This window comes from Meles meles, chromosome 21, assembly GCF_922984935.1.
Source record: "Meles meles chromosome 21, mMelMel3.1 paternal haplotype, whole genome shotgun sequence".
Taxonomy (NCBI): domain Eukaryota; kingdom Metazoa; phylum Chordata; class Mammalia; order Carnivora; family Mustelidae; genus Meles; species Meles meles.
In genome coordinates, this window is record NC_060086.1 from 27,674,194 (window position 1) to 27,686,409 (window position 12,216).

Sequence of the window (12,216 nt, forward strand, 5' to 3'; positions counted from 1 at the left end):
CTCAGATAAATAAAAATCTTGAAAAATATGTATGTACAATACTGTAAATGTATTTTGCCTTCCTCATGATCTTCTTAATAACATTTTCTTTTTTCAGCTTACTTTATTAAAAGAATATAGTATATAATACATATAACATAGAAAATATGAATTAAGCGACTGCTTACATTATTGGTAAGACTTCCAGCCAACACTAGACTATTAGTAGGTACGTTTTTAGGGAGTCAGAAGTTATATACAGATTTTCAACTGTATGGGCAGTCAGTGCCCTAACCCCCATATTGTTCAAGGGTCAACTATGTGTATATATACATACATGTACACACACACACACACACACACACACAGAGGAATATTATTTGACTATAAAAAGGAAGGAAATTCCATTTGCAACAACATGAATGAATTTGGAATACATTATACTAAGTGAAATTGGCCAGACACAGAAAGACAAATAATGTATGATCTCATTTATATATTTTATTTAAAAAGTTCATGGAACCAGAGAGCAAAAGAATGATTTCCTGGGACTGTGGGTTGGGTAAAATTGTGAGATGTTGGTCAAAGGGTTTAAGTTTTCAGTTATAAGATGAATAAATTCTGTGGATCTGATGTACAATATGGTAATTATAGTTAATAATAATTTTTGTATACTTGAAATTTGCTAAGAAATCCATCTTAAATGTTGTTACCACACACACACACCCACACACACCCACACACACAAATAGTATCTAAAGTAACAGATGTGTTAACTTTATTCTGATCGTCATTTCAGTCTATATATTATATATTAAATCATCATGTATTATTGTACACCTTTAAAAAATCGCAATGAAAACCTAAGTATATACATTTTTTATGAGTCGTACCTCAGTAAAGCTGGAAAAAAAGGAGGGAAAAAAGTTACATGCTCATTCGTATTGATGCAGAAAGAATATCTGACAGTATCAATACTCTTTCATAATAAAAACAATAATAAAACATTTAAAAATGGAGGGGCGCCTGGGTGGCTCAGTGGGTTAAAGCCTCTGCCTTCAGCTCAGTCATGATCCCAGGGTTCTAGGATCGAGCCCCGCATCGGGCTCTCTGCTCTGCAGACAGCCTGCTTCCTCCTCTCTCTCTCTGCCTGCCTCTCTGCCTACTTGTGATCTTTGCTGTCAAATAAATAAATAAAATCTTTAAAAAAAAAAAACATTTAAAAATGGAAAGAGAAAGCATTTTCTTAATTGGATAAAGGTCACCTATGAAAAACCCACAACTAAATAATAAAAGGTAAAAGACAGGACACCTTGGTGGCTCAGTGGGTTAAGCCTCTGCCTTTGGATCAGGTCATGATCTCAAGGTCCTGGGATCCAGCCCTGCATCGGGCTCTCTGCTTAGCAGGGAGCCTGCTTCCACCTCTCTCTACCTACCTCTCTGCCTACTTGTGAGCTCTCTCTGTCAGATAAATAAATAAAAATCTTTAAAAGAAAAAAAAAGGTAAAAGACAGAAAGCTTTCTTCCAAAGATCAGGAACAAGATAAACATGTTCACTCTCCCACTTCTATTCAACACTATACATATGTGAAGTTACATCCATAAAAGTTAAGCCAAATAAATAGATAAGGCAAATTAGGTAGGAGGAACTAAAACTACTCTTACTCACAGATGACTTAAGCTTATGTATAGAAAATCCTAAAGATTCTGGAGAGAATCTGGAGATTCTGAAGGAGAAATGTAGAATCACAAACAATTACCATACTTGATATGTTTGTTGTTTACAGTGGTATGGATGAGTGGTTCACTATTTCCAGAGTAGGGCAAAACTGAACAAATGTGTAATTATACTGATAATGGTAGCAGGCAACATTTCTCATGGTTGGACAGGGAAGTATATATATATATATATATATATATATATATATATATATATATGGGATAGTGAAAAACTAGGAAGAACTCTTGATATTAGATAGGAATTAGATCCAACAGTGTGAACCCACAGATGTTAAAATATGGATATTAGCTGGATGTCTCATCCTTGGCACTACTGACATTTGAGCCTGTATATTTCTGTTTCAGGGAATATCCTATACTTTGTAGGACATTTAGAGCATCCCTGGCTTCTACACACTAGATATCAGTAGCAATCCTTCACTAGACATGATAATCAAACACCAAATCTATCTCCAGAATTCTCAATATCCCCTAGGTGGCAAAACTGCCCGCCAAGATGAGCCCACTGATATAAAGACATGGAAATACATACATAAATACACATTTGCATATACATGTTCTTGTACATAGGTATACATATATATGGTGCATGCATACATATAGTACAGAGATATCATTTTTATGATAAAAAAGTTACAATCCAGAAAAAATATTTAAGAAACATTACAATCCTCTCTCAACCACTGTCCCATCCATTCTACTGGCAAACCCAGACAACATGCCTTTTCTTCCTGGGAATCAAATCATCAAAGTTAATTTTATAAAGGAAAGACTCACGCTTCATTTCCATCTGGCTTATAGTATTAACCCCCAAAGCTACTGCAACGTTTGAAAGGAGACAGAAAGCCAGCTTCTCAGTGAGGGCCATTTGTGTATACATGGTTTGCACGAATACGTATGGAAAGAAGGTGAGAAAATAGAGGAAACCTCCAACAGAAACAGCCAAAGTAGCTGAAAAGAAAGAAGGAAAATATAGAGTCAGTTCAAGTAAACTACAAAAGCTTAATGCAGAAATCTCATCTTATTCTAAAAGAGCTCTAAAATGTAGACCCTACAAAAGAAGGGAAACAGTCTTGGTCACCACTCTCTCATAAGCATCTAGAACAGTGCTGAACATAGACAGGTGCTCAGTAAATATTTTTGCTCAAATGAATGAATGATACAAGGAATAAACTTTTCTGGAATTTATCGTCCTTCTAATGCTATGATTGTGGTTATTTACTCATCTAAAAAAGGATTTATCCTTATGTTTATAGAAACATTCTTTTTCATTTTTATTCACAACTACTCAGCCTAACAATCTCGAGATGTACACTACCACTAATTACATCGTATGAATACACCTACACTATTTCCATCTATCTTGGAGTTTTGGAAGATGAAAACTGAAAAAGGTGACAGTGGTTTTAGATATTTTTCCAGTCTTATTTATGCTACTTTGAATACTTATTCATAATACTTTGTAAAACAGTACATTAAGAAGACAGAAGAAAGTGTAACAGAGAAGCATCTGGATTAGGATGCTCTGTATTACGGGGACGCATTATTTCAGACCAACTCTTGCAATGACAACAGAAAAATCTAGACAATTTTTTTTATGTTCGTTCGTTTGTTTGTTGATTGACTGACTTGTTAAAGTATTACTTTTTAAATATGTTGAGTGACAGAAAGCTACCAAGCAAGGACAATTTATATGGCCAAAATCAAGGTAAAAGACAAGAACTCAAGAGCGATCAGTCTAAAATTTGGTGCTAATTTCCACCTTGAAGCATTTGTAAAATCTAAACTATGGCTTAGAGTCTGAGGGACTTTGGAGAAGAGTCTGCTCATGTCTTCTGCCCATTTTTTTAACTAGATTATTTAGTTTTTGGGTGTTGAGTTTGAGAAGTTCTTTACAGATCTTGGATATCAGCCCTTTGTCTATAGTGTCATTTATAAATATCTTCTCCCATCCTGTGGGTTGCCTCTTTGTCTTATTGAAGATTTCCTTTGCTGTGCACAGAAGAGTCCCAAAATGAAGTCCCAAAAGCTCATTTTTGCTTCTGTTTCCCTTGTCTTTGGAGGTGTGTCTTGAAAGAAGCTGCTGTGGCTGATGTCAAAGAGGTTACTGCCTATCTGAACCGGGTGATGGGTATTAAGGAGGCCCTGAATTGCATGGAGCACTGGGTGTTACATGCAAACAATGAATCATGGAACACTACATCAAAAACTGATAATGTACAGTATGGTGACTGACATAAAATAATAATTTAAAAAAAAGAGTCTGAGGGACTGAGCAGAGTTTCTGACAGTGTCAAAGGCGTACAGAAATTAAGACATACTAAAGAAAAGAAGCCATAATTAATACCTCAAACTTTTACTGAGTGCACTGAAGAGCTCCATCTGAAGTACAGGTGTAACAGAAACAGATCCTTTTCAATCACCTTAAATCCTTATTGGATTATTATCAAACCCCCAACCTAGGGGTCCTAGAGCCCCACACCTAAATGACTGATGGGGATACATATAAAATTATGCAGCCACACTGGAAAAATTTGAGGATGTTCTCTAAAAGTTAAATATAAATTTATCTCACAATCCAACAATTCCATTTTCTGGAGAAGTGAAAACTTCTCCACATGTCCACACAAAGACTTGTATGTAAATATCCATAGCAGTGTTATTCATAATGGCCAAAAATACTGTGAACAATTAAAATGTCCTTTAACCCTGGAATGTATAAACAAAATGTTGTATGTCCATATAATGAAAATATTATTCAACAATTAACAGAAAGGAAATACTGATACATGCCAAAGCATGAATGGATTTCAAAATCATTGTAAGTAAAAGAAACTAAATGTTTTAGAAGACTCCACACTTCATCCATATATACCAAATGGCAAGATAACCCAGATTTATGTAGAGAGAAAGCAGTTGACTTGTTGCCTTGTACCAGAGAGATAAAAATGAGGACTGACCAAAAATTAGCTCAAAGGAAATTTCAGGAGTGATGGAAAATTTCTAAAATGAGATTTGGTGATGGATGCATAACTTGAAAAATTTACCAATGGGTGAATTTTATGGTATGTATATTATACATTTATAAAGCTATAAAAATATGTGGTCAAAAGATGTAAACAGGCATTTTATAGAGAAAAACACACATGGTTCTTATTAACCTAAAAATATGATTGGCATCAACGAGATGCCTTCATACCTCAAAATATGATACAAATTTTAAAAGCTAGAAACAATAAAGATTCTTACCCACTGCTAGGAGGAATTTGAAATTGTACAACCTCTTTGGAAACAGTTTTTCTATAATCTAATAAGGTAACATGCTCACATACCCTACCTGAGTAAGAAATTTCACTCCTAATTACGTGCCCCAGAAAAAATCTTGTACGTCTCTACCAGCTGACATATACAAGAATGTTCACATCAATATTGTTAATAACAAAAACTAACTAGAAATAATCCAAATACCTATGAAGTATAAAACTGATAACTGTACAAGAGAACACTATACAGCAGTAAAAATGAAATCACAACTATGTAGATAACACTTAAATCATAACACCATGTTGTATCCAAATCATATGGCATAATTTCACTATAAAACTAGCAATACATTAGCTAGTGATAGACATATAAGTGGAAAAGCTGTAAAGAAAAGTCAGTCAGAATGGTGGTTATTATTAGAAAGGAGCACCTAAAGTTTTCCTTAGATACTAGCAATTTTTCAGTATGGTATGTTCAGTACTTGGGTGAGCACCTGGGTGTTCATTTTATTATTAGGTACACTGTATATACACTCTTGCATTTGTTATCTATTTCATGCCATGAAAAAACTTAAAGGACTTATAATAAAAACACACATATGGAAAAGCATCAGTAGAAAAATAACAGAATGATACCACTTCACATATAGATCATTCCCTACATAGTACATGCAGTTTCATTTAGTCAAAAAGCCAAATAAAACTGGAATCACAAAAAACAAACAACCAAAAAACTTCAGGTATATTAGGAGATTGCAAGAGGCATAAAGAGGCACTTCTGTAACTTCCAAAATATAAAACTTTATATAACTCACTAATCTTCTGCTATTAAAACTTGGAATTTTTATCTGCTGACTGCATTCACTGATGCCCTCCTCACATAAACCACAATCTTAAGACCTTGGTGAATTTAAGCAAGGCAAGAATTTGCAGTCTGTGTGGCACCTCTGTTTCTCATTCACCTGCACAGGAAGAGCGGCTCTTTGAGGTTTTACCTTTATTTGAGGAGTCCTCTGACATAGTCCACTTTTGGCAGGTTCTCCGGACTTACCTTAGCTCCTGAATTGCTGTCAGAAGAAAACACCAAAATCTCTGGTGCTCAACAGAAAATCCCAACACAAAAGCTATCTTTGGTTTTCAATCACCTTCCACCTAAATTGTGGATTTTATAAACAGAAGGGATTTTAAAACTATTTAATCAGTATCATAGTTGTTTTGGCCAATGAGTTGTTCCTTGGCATTTGTCCACTTTAATCTGCTCTTCAGGAAGTCACCTTCAGCCTAACTTTGACATAATGATTCTCTGCACTCATAGTTTTACTGTACATCATGATAGGTGGTAGGTATGACTCTCTATTTTGTAAGAATGCACCAACTGGTAGCACTGTTATTGCTGAAAACAATAAAAATACCTATGAAATATAAATTTTACCATAAAGCAATTTGTTTTATAGTACTTATACCTTAAATGACTGAAAGTAATACTCTAATTATTCAGCATATATGAAAGATATAAAAATGAAAATGGTGAATATTTGTTGTCTGAAAAAGAAGACATATTTATTTTTTTTAGTAAGTGGTAACAGAAAACGACCACTGGAGAAGTAATTGTACAAATTCCCTAACTTAGCCCAGTCTGAATTTATCCAGTTACACATCCCTCTCATGTGTGAGAACACGAAGCGCAGGAAGTCGATTCTCGGGAGCACTTTGCATACTCGACATGGTTCCTGGCATGTGAAGAGTGATCCAAAGACTTAAAAGAGCAGGTGAGTGAATGAATATTTCCACAGGACCCTATTTTAGTTGACACCCTACTGTTACATGTAATCTTATGTTGGTTTTTATCCTCTTCTTATGGGCATCCTCTGCTGTATTGATTTTCCTGATCTTTGTCCTTCCTCTCAAATCATTTTACATGCATATGATATCTGTCTTTTTTGTTAAAGTGTAATAAGCAGGGACGCCTGGGTGGCTCAGTGGGTTAAGCAGCTGCCTTCGGCTCAGGGCATGATCCCAGTGTCCTGGGATCGAGTCCCACATCGGGCTCCTTGCTCAGCGGGGAGCCTGCTTCTTCCTCTGACTCTGCCTGCCACTCTGTCTGCCTGTGATCCCTCTCTCCCTCTCTCTCTCTCTCTCTCTCTGACAAATAAAAAAATTAAAAAAATTAAAATCTTTAAAAAAAAAGTGTAATAAGCAGAGGCTGGATATGAGGTGGCGCTGAAGTCTGGAAGGAGCTCCCAAACGAAATCCTCTTTTGTCAACCGAAATGCTGAGAATCTGTCAAGGGGGGCGGGGGGTGTCTTCGACTCACCTGTATCAAAGAATGTGGAAATCAGAAAGCCGAAGGATATAGAGGTGATGACAAAGCGCAGGAAAAAGACGAAGACAAGAGACGGGTCACTGTACTGGATGACTACATCAGGTGCAATCTAACAAAACAACCGGGATGCCAGTTCAGTCCTGCTGTAAGAGGTGTCATAGGGAGACAAGGGAGGCCAAAGAAAATACCCTTACCACTTCAGTAGCCCTAGTGAAACAGGTCACTGCTCAGGGAGATGCAAAGTTAACTAAATAACTCTTTTCTTGGGGAAGGGTTGCCCATCTAGGTCTGTGGTTTTGTGTGCTGATAAAACTGAGCAGCTTCTGAATTCCCAAGGGGACTCAAAGAAAAATGTATATATTCTTTTGTAACCTAAAACCCACTCAGCCCATCCCCAGTTATTTTATCCCTCTTGAGCTTTCGATGCAGCATACTGCATTCAAATACCTACTTGCCTTGACAAAGAAAATCACGCACAGTACACAGATGATAATTAAAAACATCAGAAAGAATGAGACAAAATAGGAAACCCAGAGCACAGCATTACTGAGTCCTATCATGAGCTGGTACTCCTGTAGGAGAGTAAACACAAATCAAATGTCATGAGAAACAATTCAGAGTTTTCAAAATGCATTCATAAATATTAACTGGCTTACTTCCCACAAAAACTTAACATAAGCTAAGTATTATTACCCTCATTTTATAGAGAAATCAAGTCTCAGAATAGTCAAGTGATCTGACCAAAACCATCCATCTAATGAGCAGCAGGGCTACAATTCCAACTCAGAATTCAGAGTCCAGATCTTCTCCCTGATAACTTACCAACTGTGGTTCTAACACAAGAAATACTTAATTAAAAATTTAAACACAAAAAATAAGACCACCTTTCTTTTTATTATGTTCTACCTCCAGAAATATTAAAGGAAGGTATATAAGCTTTAATTCAATTACAGATTAAAGCAGGGACAGGCAAACTACAGCCTGTGGCCTAAATCCAGGCTCCCTCATACTTTTATAACTAAAGTTTTATTGGCATAAAGCCATGCTCACTCATTTCTGTACTGGAGCTGCATTCATCCTACAATAGAGCTGATAGCTGTAATAAGGGCTGCAAGGCCTAAAATATGTGTTATCTGGTTTTGTTTACAGGTAAAGTTTGCCATTCCCTAATTTACATAAATCCTCCTAATTTTACAGATCATAAAGCCAGACTCAAAGAGGGTGAGTTGCTTCTACAAAGTTGCACACAACGAGCTCCCAGTTCTGTGCTCCTCCCCTTCCACCATGCTGTCTCTGTACATTTCTGAGGCTAATTTTCCCTGGTACAATAAATCTGAGACTGATACCCCAGTTTGAATCCTCATTCTTCCTGCCACTTACCAGCAATATAACCTTGAGCAAACTCTTTGACCTCTCTGTGCCTCAATGTCCTCATCTACAAAACTAAAATCCAAGTAACATAATGGGCAAGATTATTTTAGAAGTGGAGTTTTAGAAGTGAGCTTCATGAACCATAATTCAGCATAGTATGCAAAATATAGAAAGAACTTATAAAATTCAACACCCAAAAGCCAAAAAATCGGATTAAAAAATGGGCAGAAGACATGAACAGACATTTCTCCAAAGAAGACATACAAATAGCCACGACACATGAAAAGATGCTCATCATCACTTATCATCAGGGAAATGCAACTCAAATGAGGTATCACCTCACACTTATCAGAATGGCTAAAATCAAAAACATAATAAACAACAGGTGTTGGTAAGGATGTGGAGAAAAAAACAAACCCTAGTAATAAACTTAACTGAAGAACTGACAGACCCATACTCTGAAACTATAAAATACCAATGAAAGAAACTAAAGATGACACAAATGGAAAGAAATTCCATGCTCACAGATTAGAAGATCATATATTGTTAAAATGTCTACACTTCCAGAGCAATCTACAAATTTAATGGAATCCCCATCAAAATACCACCAGCATTTTTCACAGAACTAGAACAATCCTAGAATTTATATGAAACCACAAAAGACCCTGAATAACCAAAGTAGTCTTGAAAAGAAAAAACTAGAGGTATCACAATTCCAGATTTCAAGTTATACTACAAAGCTGTAGTGACTGAAACAGTACGGTACTGGCACAAAAACAGACACAGTGAGCAACAGAATGGAACAGAAAATCCAGAAATCAATCACAACTATATGGTCAATTAATCTTCTACAAAAAAGGAAGAACATATAATGGAAATAGTCTTTTCAACAAATGGTGCTAGGGAAATCGGACAGCAACATGCAAAAGAATGAAACTGGACCATCTTCTTATACCACAGACAAAGATTCAAAATGGATTAAAGACCTACATATAAGACAGGAAACCATTAAAATCCCAGAGGAGAAGACAGTCAGTAACTTCTTTGACATCAGTCATAGTGACATTCTTCTAGATATATCTAGAAACAAAAACAAAAATAAACTATTGGGACTACATCAGAATAAAAAGCTTCTGCACATTAAAGGAAACAATCAACAAAAATAAGACAAGCTACTGAATGGGAGAAGGTATTTATAAATGATATATCCAGTAAGGGGTTATCATCCCAAAATATATTAAGAACTTACACAACTCAACACCAAAAAAACAAATAATTTACTTAAAAAATGGAGAGAGGCCAGGGAATCCATTGGTGGCTCAGTGGGTTAAGCCGCTGCCTTCAGCTCAGGTCATGATCTCGGGGTCCTGGGATCGAGTCCCACGTCGGGCTCTCTGCTCAGCAGAGAGCCTGCTTCCCTTCCTCTCTCTCTGCCTGCCTCTCTTGTGATTTCTCTCTGTCATATAAATAAATCTTTAAAAAAAATTTTAAAAAAATGGAGAGAGGCCTGAATAGACATTTTTCCAAAGAAGACATACAGATAATCAAGACATAAAAATATGTTCAACATTACTAATCCTCAGGAAATGCAAATCAAAATCACAATGAGATAATACCTTATATCTGCCAGAATGGCTAGAATCAGAAAGACAAGAAATAAGCATTGGTGAGGATATAAAGAAAAAGGAACCCTCTCACACTGTTGGTGGGAATGCAAACGGGTGTAGCTACTGTGGAAACCAGTGTAGAGGTTCCTCAGAAAATCAAAAATAGAATTACCATATGATCTACTAATTCCACTATTGCGTATTTACCCAAAGGAAAATGAAACCACTAATTCCAAAAGATATACGCATCCCTATGTCTACTGTAGCATTATTTATAGTAGCCAAGATATGTAAGCAACCCAACTGCCTATCAACAGATGGATCAGCAAGATGTAGCATATATATAATGAAATATTAATTGGCCATGAAAAAGAATGGGATTTTGCCATTTGCAAAAATGTGTATTCTAAACACGAAGAGATAGCTAGAAACTGAAATGGAAAATTTTCAAAATGATCAAGGGATTTATAACACAATATTCAAAATATTCAAGATACAACCCCAAATTACTCAACAAACCAAGATAAGGAAAATCTAAACTCTAAAAACAAAAAGAAAATCCTCAAATGCCAAATCAAGATGACACAGATATTAGAATTGTCTAATAATGACTTTAAAGCAGCTATCATAAAAAAGTGCTCTAATAACAATCGATCATGAACACCAACAACTCAATAATCAATAAAAATAGAGGGAGACCTTCAACATACTTCTCCCCATAACTGATATACTAACATAAAAATCCATGTTAAAGATATAAACAGGGGCACCTGGGTGGCTCAGTTAAGCATCTGCATTCAGTTCAGGTAACGATCTAGGTGTGCTAGGATCAAGCCCTGCATCAGGCTCCCTGCATAGCAGGGAATCTACTTGTCCCTCTCCCTGACACATGTGCATGCTCTCTCTCTCTCAGATAAATAAATAAAATCTTTAAAAAAAAACACATATGAACAACAAGGAAGCCTGTCTGATCAAGTCAGTAGAGCATGATGTGACTCTTGACCTCAGGGTTGTGAGTTCAACCCCCACTGGGGGTTTAAGTAATCCCTACACGGGGTGTAGAGATTACTTTAAAAAAAAAAGATAATAAAAAGTTTTAAAAAGATATGAACAATACAGGGGTGCTTGGGTGGTTCAGTTGGTGAAGTGTCTGGCTCTTGATTTTGTTTCAAGTCATGATCTCTGGGTTGTGAGATCCAGCCCTGCATCGGGCTCCGCAATGGGCTTAGGGCCTGCTTAACATTCTCAGTCACCTTCTTCCTCTGTCCCTCCCAACCTCCTCTCTCTCTCTCAAAAAAACATGAACAACATGACTACTTATAAGGTGCAGAGAAACTGCACCCATGGAACACACAGTACACACTGTTTTAGTGCACACGTGCATGGGGAACATTTGCTAAAATTGGCTACAGAGTAGCCCACAAAGCTAATGTCATTAAGATTTCAAAAAGTTTACCTCAAACACTGGCTCCTAATATGTTTGAAAATTTTTAAATGCTTTTCTAATTATCTTATGGGTCAAAGAAAAAAATCCGAAATGAAAATTAGAAACTCTTTGAACCATATGATAAAGAAAACACTATACTTAAATTTGTAGGTTGCAACTAAAGTTATGACTAGAGGGAAATTTAGAAGCTGAAATACGAAGATTAGAAAAGAAGAGTATCTAAAGACCTGGGGAGAACTCAGCCAGCATACGCTGGACACAGAAAGCACTAATCATAAGGTTAAAGACTTTATTACATTAAAATTAGTAACTTTTATAAATCCAAAGACACCATTAAGACAAGCTAGAGACTGGGAGTTAATACTTGCAATATAAACATCACACTAAAAACTAGTATTCAAAATATATAAAGAATGCTTGTAAATAGATGAAGAATGACACACAACCCCAAAGAAAAATGGGGAAAAGACTTCTGAACTGATATTT

At 36.1% G+C, this 12,216-nt stretch overlaps 1 protein-coding gene across 1 annotated transcript in view; it reads right to left on the reverse strand.

The window, feature by feature from the left end:
- The window catches only part of LOC123933608 (phospholipid-transporting ATPase ABCA3-like), a 138,512-nt gene that overhangs the window by 107,656 nt on the left and 18,640 nt on the right, over window positions 1-12,216 (reverse strand). Inside the window, 3 exon segments of the mRNA XM_045992948.1 lie at window positions 2,497-2,670; window positions 7,297-7,414; window positions 7,761-7,877. Of these exon segments, the coding sequence (XP_045848904.1) occupies window positions 2,497-2,670; window positions 7,297-7,414; window positions 7,761-7,877 (409 nt within the window).